This window comes from Acromyrmex echinatior, chromosome 1, assembly GCF_024713525.1.
Source record: "Acromyrmex echinatior isolate Ae372 chromosome 1, ASM2471352v2, whole genome shotgun sequence".
Classification (NCBI taxonomy): domain Eukaryota; kingdom Metazoa; phylum Arthropoda; class Insecta; order Hymenoptera; family Formicidae; genus Acromyrmex; species Acromyrmex echinatior.
In genome coordinates, this window is record NC_141852.1 from 15,249,931 (window position 1) to 15,265,449 (window position 15,519).

Sequence of the window (15,519 nt, forward strand, 5' to 3'; positions counted from 1 at the left end):
AATCGATGAAAATGAATATTTTTTTAATTTAAATGTCAAACATTTCAAAAAAAATTGTAGAATTTGATTTTTAAAAAACGCTTCCTGAAATATGTAATATTATAATTATCTGGAAATTATTTCTACATTACCAGAAGTTAGCTCGACAATCACTTGCACATTAGGTTTTATTTTCCATTTGAACCCTAGTGCGACATTAATAATTATCTCATATATAATCCACAAATAAAGTATGTATAATTTAGAAAATAATATCATACTTGTCCATAGGAAAATGCCAGTATCCTTTATGGATAATAACATATGTTAATAATCTTATTTATAAACATTAATTAGCAATTTTATACAATAAATACATTCTGTTCTAATAAAAAAACGAGCTTCACATGTATATTCTTGATTTCAGAAGCAATATTTCTCGACTGTACGAATAATTTTTAAGCATCCAAACAATAGAATTTTAAATTTTCAGGTGATTTTTTTCAGATGACATATTTTCTATAATTAATATATATTTTTTTAATATATACAATTTTAAAAAACATACAGTCTATATATTCTATTATATATGAATAATTTGTTCAGCAAAGAATGATTTTCGAATATTTGATTTAAAATATTAAATAATAAGATCAACAATCTACAAAAAATTTATGTCTCCTTGGAAATTTTTATAGATTGAGATTAAATATTGTACTAATTCGATACATTATTCTTTAAATGCATCGCTATAAAAATTAAAATAGTTTGATAGAAAGTTATTAGTTAGTACACCTATCAAGTGTACGATGTAAACTAAACCATTAGCATCATGTGTGCAATACGCTGTGTACAATATTGTTGTGTGTAATATGCTGTGTGCAAATGAAGCTAGGCAATCGTTTTGTAGACAAACAAAGCCCTGCCTATCAAATAACATTAATAAAAATATATTTTAGATTCGAACTTTTCCGTCCAATTATTTCACTTAAGATGTAAAGAAAAACCAATTGCAAGTCTCAAAGAAGTTTGAAGCATTTTTTTATCTGACATTACTCTAACACAAAGTAAAATTTTGTATTAATTATGGTTAAAGTACTTATTGTGACACAACCCTTACACGTGCTCACCCGTGCAATTCCGAATTGATCAGCACGATGAGTGCGGCAACTGCAAGAAACAATCGAATTATGTTTTCCGAACTTTCTGACGATTAAATCTAAGAAGATTTCAGAAATGTTAGGACTTTTCAAATCAATTCATAATTAGGATGCACAACAAATCAGAATGAAGTCAATTAGCGTTCTTAATGTCATTTATATACGAATTTATATGTTGGGAAGGGACGAAAAGGATGAAACGAGCGAAACGTTCCAAAAATGACTTCAGTGCTTTTTGTTAAACAAGTCTCAAATAAATTTTTAAAAAAATGCAGTTCACATTTGTCCACACTCATATTTTGCACTTACGCATGACTGAATATATTTGAATAAATTTGATAAAAATGAAGATGAATCAAATATAAACGAAAATTTCTTTTTTTAATATTTAATATTTAATATTTAGATAAGAAAGAGAATAAAGTATAAAAAAATATTTAAAAAAAACAAATTACTTTTCTACATAGTTTCCCTGCAATTTGATATATTTTTTCCAGCGGATAGACAGTTTAGCGATCCCCTATTCATAAAAAGTAATAGATTGGATCTGCAGTTAATCGCGCACGAATTCCTCTACTATACATTATCCTAGAATCCTCCGAATTATTTTAGCGGCAAACATGATATTCGAGACATATCTTTCCATACAATTATTATTTGTTTGTTACTACTGAAAGAAGAATTGGGAGGACAATACGATTCGTGAACGATACCAGTGGAGAAGAATTCTTGCGCAATTAGTTGTATCTATTTTTTTAAATGAAAACGGGATCGCCAAACTGCTTATCCGCTGTTAAAAATATATTTATGTAGCAGAGTACTATATAGAAAGACAGTTGGATTCCTTTATATTTTTATTATCTCCAATAAATAATAAGAAAAAATTCTCGTTTATATTTGAATCACCCACGTATTATTCTTTAAAGTATGCTTCCTTTATCTTGATAGAATAAGCTTGAAAAAATAATGATACAGAAACCTATGACTAGAATAATGAGAGCAACTGACAACCAACGCGCTAAACAATACGTAAAAATTTATCTAAAAACAATGTATAAATTGATGAATTTTAATATAATAATAATAATAATATAATTACAAAATTAAATGATTTTACTCGCTATTTTCATCAATATTCAATCTTATTCATCGGTATAAAATGTATTTCCCAACTAAGGGACAATTGAAAATATAGGAGAATCCTTCAAATACAAACCAATTAAATCGTTGGTTGAAACGATAATTGTGGAATATATTTTATTCTACAATACGATATCAGAAATTGAATTTTGAAAAATAAAACAGTGTAACTAAAGAATAAACCGCTGACCAAACCATTGTACATCATTGTCTAGTACCAATAATGTCTAAATACCCAAGTTATGACCAAGTAATAGCAAATTTTTTATGTCCATTAATGCTTTAGTAATGCATTGATCAATAATAATATAACCTAACATCGGTTATTATATTACATAATTCTCTTAAAAAATGTTCAGTAATGCCCCAAATCTATATACCGCAATGCCCACAGTAATTTATTCCTTGCTATAACTAAAGAATTGAGTCTATAAATTTAACTCACTCAAGGGTCTCGCATAACATATTAAAATATTAGGTGTTGGAATTAATTCGTAGCGTTTTTTAATGAAAGAATGTTATTTATTTCACATGAGCATTAAAAAATACATTAATGAAAGTACTTCCCATCACTTGTAAAACGCTACGAATTAATTCCAACACCTAATATATTACTTAAAATTTAAATTATGTAGTAAGATAAATGGTACAGTACAAATATAAAAGAAATAAATATGAAAAAAATGAATTATCTGAAAATAACAGTGAACAATCGATAAGTCAAAAAGAAATAACCAGAAAGCAATTATGAACAATTCTGTACACTTCGGAATGAATATTTACACACGTAAAAATAAGAATAAAGAAAAAGAAATCATCAAACCGATATAAAAGTGACGCAGATAAAAAATATATACTATAATACTTCCAAATTGTACTTGAACGATAACATGTTACAATTGTGATTGATCGGAATAAATATTATTTGTATCGCGCGTGTAATCTACTGATATAAATAATATTTATTTTATTTTGTAAGTAAATTTTATGTACTTACAAAATAAGTGAGATAATGAAGAGATGAATAAAATTGTCTACAGAAATAGCAATTTTTATAGTCAATATATTCTATTCATTCCTTAAGTTTAAACATATTATTTAGTTATAATATATAATTTTAATAAAGCAAAATTATTTTAAAAAATATGTATTATTATCATTTCCTACGTAAGATATTCGATGACATTAATTACAACCGAAGACAATTTATTGCTTTAGATTTTAGATATGTTTACAAATGCAGAGTCCGCATTGAAAAATACATATAAATTTTACATTATAATAAACAAAAAAGAAAAATTAAGATTAACAGAATTGTATTTATATTGTGTAATAATACGATATGCAGGAAGAATGAATTATATTAAACTTGATAGCAATAATGTCGCAAATCTTCATTATACTTTTATAAATTGTACGCTTTTATCAAGAATGAAGTTAACGCTTAAATAACTCAAAATAAAAATATCAATGCCATAAATATAAGAATTAAGAACCAAAAAAAAAAAAAATTTTTAAATGATTCTAAAAACTTTGCAAGACAAATACACTCATTATTACATAATATGCTCATTATTTCCTATAATCTTCTAGCATTTAAAATAATTTCTTCAGAAAACAATACTTATTTTGCATGCGCAAATCCCACTCGGTTGTTCCCCATGTCGAACACAGTATAAAACTTATTAAGAAATGGAATACCCAAAATCCAAATATCATTTTTACCAAAATATTTCCTGGAATTTACGAAAGGACTTGTACACATCGTAATGTTATATTCATCCGCATCGACCTACAACATATTGAACATTTGATGTTTCATTTCAAAACGGTTTATAGCTCTTGTCTAATCATTACCAACTTATATTGCAAAATCAAAAGCGAGAAAATATATTTTAAAAAGTATTGTAAATTACATTAAAATGTATTTCTAAATGTAATTTAACAAACAATATTGCATTCGATATATTTGTAAAATATCCCAAATCTCTCTATATGTTACAGTAAAATCAATAAATAACCTTATAATTAAATTATTAATTATTATTAGGTGTTGGAATTAATTCGTAGCGTTTTACAAGTGATGGGAAGTACTTTCATTAATGTATTTTTTAATGCTCATGTGAAATAAATAACATTCTTTCATTAAAAAACGCTACGAATTAATTCCAACACCTAATAATTGAATTATAACCCCAGAAAACAAAATTAACTGTATGATTTGCGAGAAAGTCAGTATATTTTTTTTACAAGTATTTTCTATTAAATGCAAAAATTATTATTTTGAAAAATGCATCCAATTTAATATATTTGGTAATAGCTTTTATGTACTTCATCGCTTCTGAAACCGTCAATCTAAAGATTCGTGGTGAATGATCAGAAATTTTAAACCTATATTTAATGATATTTACCGTTCTAAAATTGACGTAATCTTTTGCAGTGAGTACGAATGGTTTTTTATTCAAAAAGAAAGTAATGCTGGGCAAATCAGAAATATTATTGCAGTTCACCTTTAAACAAAGATTAATACCTAATAGTAGTCTAAATTAATAAAACCAATATCACAATAAAGCTTAGTATTAATAAACCATATTATTGTCAACAAATCAGACATTTATTAATTTATTTTAGTAATTTATTCAGTATCATTAAAAGACAGCTGTCATTGGAAAATTTATCATCTACTTACAAATATATCTCCTCCATGAGGAATTCCAAGTCGTCTTAATGAATCAATTTCGTTGTTAATAAATTCGATTTCTGATGCTGGTCCAGATAGCCCCGAAAAGCCAGTGTGGGCGATAGCTTCACAGCCATCGTCACAGAAAATCATATGTCTCATTTTTATCCTACAGCATTAACAATTAGCTATATAATCCGTTAGCTATATGTATATGTAGTTTAAAAAATAATAACGTACTTATCTATGGGAAATTGCCAGTATCCTTTGTGAGATACATTAACATAAGTGAACTCGGTTAGAATAAAGAGGATCGATACCACCCAATATCAGTTCACTACCGTAATAATAATTTCTGTACAAATTTTATTTTTTTTCATATTAAAATATTGTTTATTAAAAAAATAATTTTGTATTATAATAAAACGAACTGTTGAAAGAATATTTTTAGACATAAAAAAGAGGTACATGCCGATTCAGATAAAAACTAAAAACAGGTGCCGACACTAGGCCTTGTTCAATCATGGTGGTGAAAACAGGAGGCACTCCTTTTGTAGATATCTCTGGGTAACCCATTCCTAAGATTCCATCGTATGACAGATAGGCAAAAGTCAGATCCCGTGTTACCGCTTCTGTGAAGGTTTGATTTTGAACATTAACGCCAGCAATCTATAAAATGGTGTTATGTGATGCATCAAAAAAATTTTTATAAATTATAATTAAGATTAAATCGAACTGTTTGTTTGATGACAACCTACATTTACTACATCAGTAGATAAGTATCCAGTTAGCTCACCAACCTCGTAATGAAGTCCGATAAAAGTACCAACTTCTATATATGTGTGGGATTCTTTGCTATTATATCTTGTAACTGATGCTGTATAAAATAATAACAGAAAATCAGTTGTTGTTAAATATGCTAAAAATAAATTTCTATCTATTTATTTAAAGATATGTATATTAACAATCGTTATAAGAAAACATTTATTATTTCTTTCCTAACATATAAATTATATCAATAATAATCATTTACACATTTAAAGTAAGCACGATAAATAAAATAAACAACATATGATTGTAAAATTTAATTTCGTAATATTTATCTTCATAGTTATTTTAATTTTGATACTATTAAATTTCAAATCATATCATAAAAATTATAATTGTAATATATAGATTACCTTTGTATCCTATATTTTTACTTAAAGTCAGTCATTAAAAAAAAAAGCAATTGATATCATTTCTACATATGTAATAGTAATATTATTAAATATAAATGTGCTTGTATATAAGTATAAATATAAATAACATAAAATATAAGTATAATAGTATAAATGTAAAAGTAAATAAAATAATCGAAGAAATGTTACATTATGATTTACATACAGCATTGAATATTATCAGTGTGACAGTTGATGGATGGTAAAAAAAAATTAGAAGAACCAGTGTCGAAATTAATTCTAAACTTTTGCGGTGGGGTTCCTACTGAAATAATGCCATAGTATTGTTTGTCATATAAATAAAACAGTCGTGCCTTTGAAAAATGAGTCAAATCAAATCGTTGACCTTCTATGGAAATCCATTTTGGAATAGATTTTGTCCTATATAATGGAATTCTTGAAGAAACACAAAAGAAATTCATTATGTTACATATTTACATGTATATATATATATATATATATATATATATATATATATATGGCGTGTGTGTATGTATGGCTTAACTGAGATAAAGCATCATGGAAACTGAAATTAGCATTTAAAATATGTAAAGATTATTTTAATGCGTAAATAAATTAAAGTATATTGCATTCATTACTTAGAACTGAAATGTTAAAGCATAAATAATATCCAAAAATAAGAAGAAATTAAATTTTAAATGATTAATTAATTTATCCGAAATTCATATGTTATACGATATTTATATAATCGTGTAATTATGAATAATTATGAATATATAACACAAAAGATACCATTATATTACATATTTGTGCACACACACACACACACACACACACACACACACATACACACATTTCACAATTCCACAAAGATCGTACAACATTCGAATTTCGAACAAATTAAATTAATTTTTAATTTAATTTCCTCTTATATTTAAATATTATTTATGTCTCAACATTTCAGGTTTAAATAATTAATGCAATTAACGCTAAATCTATTTACATATTTAAATTATGTTTACATATTTTAAATGCGAATTTCAGTTTCCATGCTCATCTCACTTAAGACATAAAGATAATAAAATTCCGATCTGTAAATGCTCAAAAGCTTTTTTCGGAAGATTACACCCAAAAACATTTTTCAACAGTTTTGATCTAATTATCGTTCAAGTATTTGTCACGAATCAACATTTTCACTATCTCACTTTAACAATGCCGAATTGATCAATTCGATGAGTACCACGATTAACATAAAAGATCGAAACATGTTTCTCGAAGCAATTAGAGCTACGTATCAAGTATCAAGAACGTTTTAGAAGCGTTGTAACTCCTCTTCAAATCAGTTCATACATAGATCACATAACAGAATACAAGAGTCAATCATTAGCGTTCCCAATGCTGTTTATGCGCTTATATACGTAACTGTGTTAGGAGTGAATGATAAAAAGGACAACTAAACCGGCAGAGCTTTTTGAAAACGATCTTGATTCTTTTCAATAACTAATCTCCAATAAACTTTTAAAAAAAAGTGTTTTGCGTTTAAGCATACTTCTCACATTACGCGATTCAACATTTTAGATACATCGGAAGAAAGTTATAAATTTTTAATTTATGTATTATTTTCGTCTTGTTAGTATTACAAAAGAATAGTGTAGTATCAATAATGATAATAATGAAAGCGATTGAGAGTCTTCGCGATATACAATGTGTTAAAATTTATTTAAAAGCAATATATTTGTTTTATAAAATTGTTTAATATAATCACATAATTTAATATTTCAGATCATTTTTAGCCATCCTCAGCATTTAATTTTATACATCGATATTTTATATTTTTTTGACGTATAAAACGGGACAAATCAAAATTTATTTTTCAAAAATCGTTATAATAGTGTAGTTCTTAAACGATTAAGACAAATATTTTTTAATACATATGTCAAAAATTTCAAAGAAAATTATAGAATCTGATTTTTAAGTAAGGCCTCCTGAAATGTTATATTATATTATGTTATATTATAATAATCTGGAAATTATTTTTATGTTATCAGAAGTTACGTAATCAGAAGTTGAATTATTTGAAAAGTTATTTTTCATCTATCGCGCGCGATGAAGCTAACTCTTATGAAGATTTTCAGCATTGCTGAATCTGATGTTAAAATTAAGTTATGATTATTGATCTATCAATATCGCTATCAACTTTGAAATGCATGTTTTAATTGATGTCATCTAGCTGATGTCAGTGGATCTTTCCTAACTAAAATTCCAAATCTAACTCAACATATTTTTAAATTTATTCACAATTACTTAAAAAAACAAATAATTTGATGCGGTTAAGTATTATGACCTGTACTTTTGTACAATAAATTTTTTATCACTCTTATTGGACGATGAGACATCTAGTGAAAGAGAGAAAGATTAAGAAACTAGTTTTTCAAATCCAATACAATTAATTGGTTATTTGAGAGTATAATTGTGAAACAAAAATAAATTAATTGAAACAATTATCAACATTTAAAAGGAAAAAAAGAAGAAATTATTCGAATGAATGTAATGAAGTAGTAATGAAGAGTTAAATGAGGGTAAAATATCCGCAGAAATATCTCCCTCTTATTATGGTCAATATGTTTTACTTATTTTTTTATTGCAGTTTAAACAACTCATCCAAAAATAATTTATAATTTTTTAAAATTATTTAAATGCACAAAATTATATTTTTTAAAAATATTATATTAAAATTATCATTTCTTAGAAACATAAGATGTAACCAATAACATTAACTATGACTTAAAACAATTTATTGCTTTAAATAAGTTTACAAATGCAGAGATCATGAAGAAAATACATACAACTTCTATATTTTATTAAAAAAAAAAGAAAAATATTGAAAATAGCAGATCAAATTATATTTACAACAATACGATATTATACTGAAATAATGGGCTATATAAAGTAACAAATGTATAACAATAATATCGCAGATCTTCGATCTAATTTTCTTAAGAATATTACATACCTATTTATCTAAGAACATAGTTAACGCCTAAGTAATCCCAAATAAAAGGTATAATTAGTATAAGGATCATGGATCATAGTTCTAAAGGAAGATTGCGAGATTAAATTATTTACTTATTACTATCATTTAATAAATTTTCTAACATTTAAAGTAATCTTTTAAAAAACAATACTTATTTTGCTTGCGCAAATCCCACTCGATCGTTCTCCATGTCGAACTCAGTATAAAATTGATTAAGAAATGGAGTACCCAAAATCCAAATATCTCCACTAGAATTTACGAAAGTGCTTGTACATATCATTGTAGAGTTTCTCGAATCGACCTACAACAAATTGAACATGATGTTTTATTTTAAAACAATTTACAGCTCTCGTATATTCATTATCATCTTACATTGCGACATCAAAATCCAAGAAAATACATAAAAAAAGAATTGCAAATTACAATAAAATGTATGTTTTAATAAAACATCATTGCAGTCGACATATTTGTAAAATATACCTAATCTCTTTATGTGTTACAATAAAATCAATAAATAACCTTATAATTGAAATTGAATTATAACAAGAAAATGAAATTAACTACATAATTTGCGAGAAATTTAATATCTGAATATTTCTTTTTATGAGTGTATTCTATTAAATACAAAAATTATTATCTTAAAGAATGCGTCAAATTTAATAAATTTTGCAAGAGTTTCTATGTATTTTATCGCTTTTGACATCATCAATCTGAAGATTCGTGGTGAGTGATCAGAAATTTTAAACCTTTATTTAATGATATTTACCATTCTCATATTGATGTAATCATTTGCAGTAAGTACGAATGGTTTATCATTCAGGAAGAAAGTAACATTGGGCAATTTAGAAATTTGATGGCAATCCACCTTTAAACAAAGTTTAATATCTACTAGTAATCCAGATTAATAAAACCAATTACACAATAAAGCTTAATATTAATAACCATATATTGTTAACGGTAACAAATCAGACATTTATTAATTTATTTCGATAATTCATTTAGTATCATTAAAATAGAACTGCCATTGGAAAATTTATCATCTACTTACAAGTATTTCTCCGCCGTAATGAGAAATTCCAATTTGTTTTAATAAATCAAATTTGTTGTTAATAAATTCGATTTCTGATGCTGGTCCAGATAGTCCCGGAAAACCAGTGTGGGCGATAGCTTCACAACCATCCGCACATAAAATCATACGTTCCATTTTTATCCTACAGCATTAGCAATTAGCTTATATATAAATAATCTGTTGACATATATATGTATGTAGAAAAATTTTTAAAATAATTACGCACTTATCAATTGCAAATTGCCAGTATCCTTTATTGGTTACATTAACATAAACGAATTCGGTGTTATAATAAGTGGGATCAGAACCACCCAATATCAGTTGACTACCGTAATCATTTCTGTAACCATTATGTTTTTTTCAACATTAAAAATATTGTTTATTAAAAAGACAAAATTTTAATATAAGAAGACGAACCGTTTAAATGAAATCATATTTTTAAACATAAGAAGATACGTACCGATTCAGATAAAAACTAAAAACAGGTGCCGATACTAGGCCTTGTTCGATCATGCTGTTGAAAACGGGAGGCACTCCTTTTGTAGACATCTCAGGATAACCCATTCCTAATATTCCATCATATGCCAGAAAGGTAAAAGTCGGATCCGGTCTTACCGCTTCTGTGAATGTTTGATTTTGAATACTAACGCCAGCAATCTATAAAACACACACAAGTTCTTTAAAAAAATCTTTATAAATTATAATTGAGATTAAATTGAACTATTTGCTTGATGACATCCTACATTCATTACATCAGTAGATAAGTATCCAGTAAGCTCACCAACCGCGTAATGAAGTCCGATATAAGTACCAACTTCTATGTGCGTGAGGGAATTATTGCTATTATACTTTCTATGTAACGCTGTATAAAATAATAACAGAAAATCAGTCAACATTCAAATCACATCATAAAAATTATACTAGAAATATATAAATTACCTTTGTATCCTATATTATAATTTAAAGTCAGTCATAAAAATAAAAAAACAATTGATATTATTTCTTTATATGTGATAGTAATATTATTAAATATATATATGCTTGTATATAGGTATAAATAACATAAAATATAATAATAAAATATAAAATATAAAATATAATAATAAAAATATAATAATAAAGTATAATAGTATAAATGTAAAAATAAATAAAATAATGGAATATCGAAGAAAATGTTATGATTTACTTACAGCAAGCAATGTTATCATTGTCGCAGGTGATGGATGGTACAAAAAAATTAGAGGCACCAGTGTCGAAAAGTATGTTAAATCTCTGCTGTGGGGTTCCAACCGAGATAATACCATAATATTGCCTATCATATAAATTAAACAGTGGTGCCTCTGTAATATCAGGTAAATCATCTCGTCGACTATCAGTAATCGATTTTCGAATACAATTTTTCTTATATAATGGAATTCTTGAAGAAACACAAAAGAAATTCAATATGTTACATATTTACGTGTGTGTGTGTGTGTGTGTGTGTGTGTGTGTGTGTGTGTGTGTGTGTGTGTATATGCCTTAAGTGAGATAAAGCATCATAGAAATTGAAATAAGCTCTTAAAATACGTAAACATTATTTTAATACGTGAATAAATAAATTATAGTATATTGCATTCATTACTTAGAACTGAAATGTCAAAGCATAAATAATATCCAAAAATAACAAGAAATTAAATTTAAAATGATTAATTAATTTATCCGAAATTCATATGTTGTACGATATTTATATCTTCGTGTAATAATATCTTCGTATAATTGTAAAATATATATATATAGTTTTATCTAACTTAAGACATAAAGATAATAAACTGCGAGATTCAAAACGATACTTAAACTTTTTCATAAGATTATTTTCATTATGAAATTATATCATTATCTTACACCCAAGGACATGTTTCTACTTAAGACATGTTTGTCCTAATTATCATTCAAATATTTGTCACGAATCAACATTTTTACTATCTCACCTTAATAATTCAGAGTTGATCAACTCGATGAGTATCATGATTAATACAAAAGATCGAAACATATTTCTCGAATTTCGTAGCAATTAGAACTAGGAATAAAGTATCAAGATCGTTTTAGAAGTGTTGTAACTCGAATCCTTTTCAAACCAGTTCACAGTCGGATCGCAACAGAATACAAGAGCCAGTCAGACAAAAGTCAGTTTATAAGTTTTCATTAGCATTCCCAATGCTGTTTACGACCTTATGTATGTGATTGTGTTTAGGATTGGGTGAAAAGAAGAACAATTAAATAAACAGAGCGCTTTGAAAACGATCTCGGTTCTTTTCAGTCTAAACTAAATTTTCAGTTCCTAATAAACTTTTAAAAATCGTATTTCTCATTTAAGCATATTTCTCACCTTTGCATTTATCGTGATTCGATGTATTTAAATAAATCTGAAAGAGATGTAATTTTAAAATTACATGTTATTTGGCTTGATAGATTTACAAATGAATAGTGTTGTAACAAATAATTGAAATAATGAAAGAGATTGAGAGTCAGCGCTTTAAATAATATGCTGACATTTATCTAAAAATATATAATTTGATTTAAATAATTACAAAATTTAATGTTTCGGTTCATTTTTAGTTTATCTTCGGCATTTAATTTTATACATTCATCGATATTTTATATACTCTTTGACATATAAGAGGGACAAATGAGAATTTATTATAAAAATCGCTGTAATACTGTAGTCCTTAATCGATGAAAATGAATATTTTTTAATTTAAATATCAAAAATTTCAAAAAAAAATTGTAGAATTTGATTATCAAAAAAGGCTTCCTGAAATATGTAATATTATAATTATCTGGAAATTATTTCTATATTGCCACAAGTTAGCACGACAATCACTTGCACATTAGGTTTTATTTTCCACTTGAACCATATAGCGATATTAATAATTACCTCATTTATAATCCACAAATGATGTACGCATAATTTAGAAAATAATATCATACTTGTCCATAACAAATTGCCAATATCCTTTATGGGAACATTAACATACATTAATAATATTTATAAACACTAATTAGCAATTTTATACAATAAATACATTATGTTCTATTAAAAAAACGAGCTTCGTATATATATTCCTGATTGTAGAAGCAAAATTTCTCAACTTTATTTTTTGAGCATACAAACAATAGAATTTTAATTTTCGCTTTTTTTGACATATTTTCTATAATTAATACTCATTTTTTTAGTATACATAATTTTAAAAAACATACAATCTATGTATTTTATTCTTTATGAATAAATTGCCCAGCACAGAATGATTTTCGAATATTTTATTTAAAATATTAAAATCAATAACCTACAAAAATGTATTTATATCTTTAAGGAAATTTTTATAAATTGAGACAAAATATTGTATTAATTCGATACATCTTTAAATGCATCCTAATAAAAATTAAAATAATCTGATAGAAAATTACTAGTTAGTACGTGTACGTTAGTATCAAGTGTACGATGTAAACTAAACCAACCATCATGTGCAATACTGTCATGTGTGCAATACGCTGTGTACAATATTGTCGTGTAATATGCTGTGTGCAACTAAAGCTAGGCAATCGTTTTGTAGGCAAACGAAGTCCTGCCCATAAAATAACGTTATATATTTAAAATGCGAACTTTTCCGTTCACATATTTCACTTAAGATGTAAAGAAAAATAAATTGCAAGTCTCAAAGAAATTTGAAGCATTTTTTTATCTGACCACATTACTCTAACACAAAGTACAATTTTGTTTTAATTATGGTTGAAGTATTTATTGAAACTCAACCTTTACACGTGCTCACCTGTGCAATTCCGAATTGAGCAAGATGAGTGGCAACTACAAGGAACAATCGAAATATATTTCACGAACTTTCTGAGGATTAAATCTAAGAAGATTTCAGAGATGTTAGAACTCCTTTTTAAATCAATTCACAATTAGGATGTACAACAAACCAGAATGAAGTCAATTAGCGTTCTTAATGTCATTAATATACGAACTTATATGTTGGGAAGAGACGGAAAGGACGAAACGAGCGAAACATTCCAAAAGTGACATCAGTACTTTTTGTTAATCAAACTTCTAATAAACTTTTTAAAAAATGAAGTTCCCATTTGTCCACACTCATATTTTGTATACATGCCTGACTCAATGTATTAGAATAAATTTGATTAATAAACATGAGGGTGGCTCAAATATAAGGGAGAATTTCTTTTTTTAACATTTAGTAGATAAGAGAGAGAATAAAAATATTTAAAAAAAAACAAATTACTTTTCTACATAGTTCCCTGCAATTTGATATATTTTTTCCAACGGATAGACAGTTTAGCGATCCCCTATTCATAAAAAGTAGTAGGTTGTGTCTGCAGCTAATTGCGGACGAATTTCTCTATACTGGCATTGTCCTAGAATCTTCCCCATTATTTTAGCGGCTCAAACATGATATTCGCATTAAGACAAATCTTTCCAATTATTACTTGTTTGTTACTACTGAGAGAAGAATTGGGAGGACAATACGATTCGTGAACGGTACCAGTGGAGAAGAATTCTTGCGCAATGAGTTGTAGACACAACCTACTATTTTTAATGAAAACGGGATCGCCAAATTGTTTATCCTCTGGTAAAAATATATTTATGTAGCACAGAGTACTATATAGAAAGATAATTTGTTTCTTTATATTTTTATTCTCTTCAATAAATAATAAGAAGAAATTCTCATTTATATTTAAATCATCGTATTAATCGACGTATTAATCTTTAAAGTATGCATCTTTTGTCTTGATAGCATAAGCTTACAATAAATGATACAGAATAAATGATACAGAAACCTGGGATTAAAATAATGAGAGCAATTGAAAATCAATCCCTAAACAATACGCAAAAATGTATCTAAAAACCATATATAATTTGACAAATATAATTACAGAATTAAATGATTTGGCTCGATTGGATTATTTTCATCAATATTAAACCTTATTCATCGGTATAAAATGTGTTCCCCAACGAAGAAACAAGTGAAAAAATAGAAGAATCCTTCAAACACAAACCAATTAAATCGCTGGTTGAAACGATAATTGTGGAATATATTTTATTCTACAATACAATATCAGAAATTGAATTTTGAAAAATAAAACGGTATAACTAAAGGACAAACCGCTGACCAAACCATTGTACATCAATGTCTAGTACCAATAATGTACAAGTAATACCCAAGTTATGACCTAGTAATATCGAATTTTTTATGCTCATTAATGTCTTGATCAATAATAATATA

The 15,519-nt window shown here is 26.6% G+C and overlaps 1 protein-coding gene across 1 annotated transcript; it reads right to left on the reverse strand.

Annotated features, from left to right (window-relative positions):
- Positions 1 to 222: 222 nt before the first annotated feature.
- Positions 223 to 13,089, reverse strand: LOC105146985 (uncharacterized). Its single transcript, XM_087402595.1, is given in 17 exon segments — positions 223 to 4,071; positions 4,691 to 4,789; positions 4,969 to 5,128; positions 5,200 to 5,256; positions 5,258 to 5,314; positions 5,432 to 5,628; positions 5,718 to 5,836; positions 6,346 to 6,575; positions 7,346 to 7,431; positions 9,335 to 9,475; positions 9,941 to 10,039; positions 10,223 to 10,385; positions 10,470 to 10,583; positions 10,704 to 10,900; positions 10,987 to 11,105; positions 11,434 to 11,660; positions 12,211 to 13,089. Coding segments are annotated over 17 exon segments (2,295 nt in total). The 5' UTR covers positions 12,273 to 13,089; the 3' UTR covers positions 223 to 3,903.
- Positions 13,090 to 15,519: the final 2,430 nt, after the last annotated feature.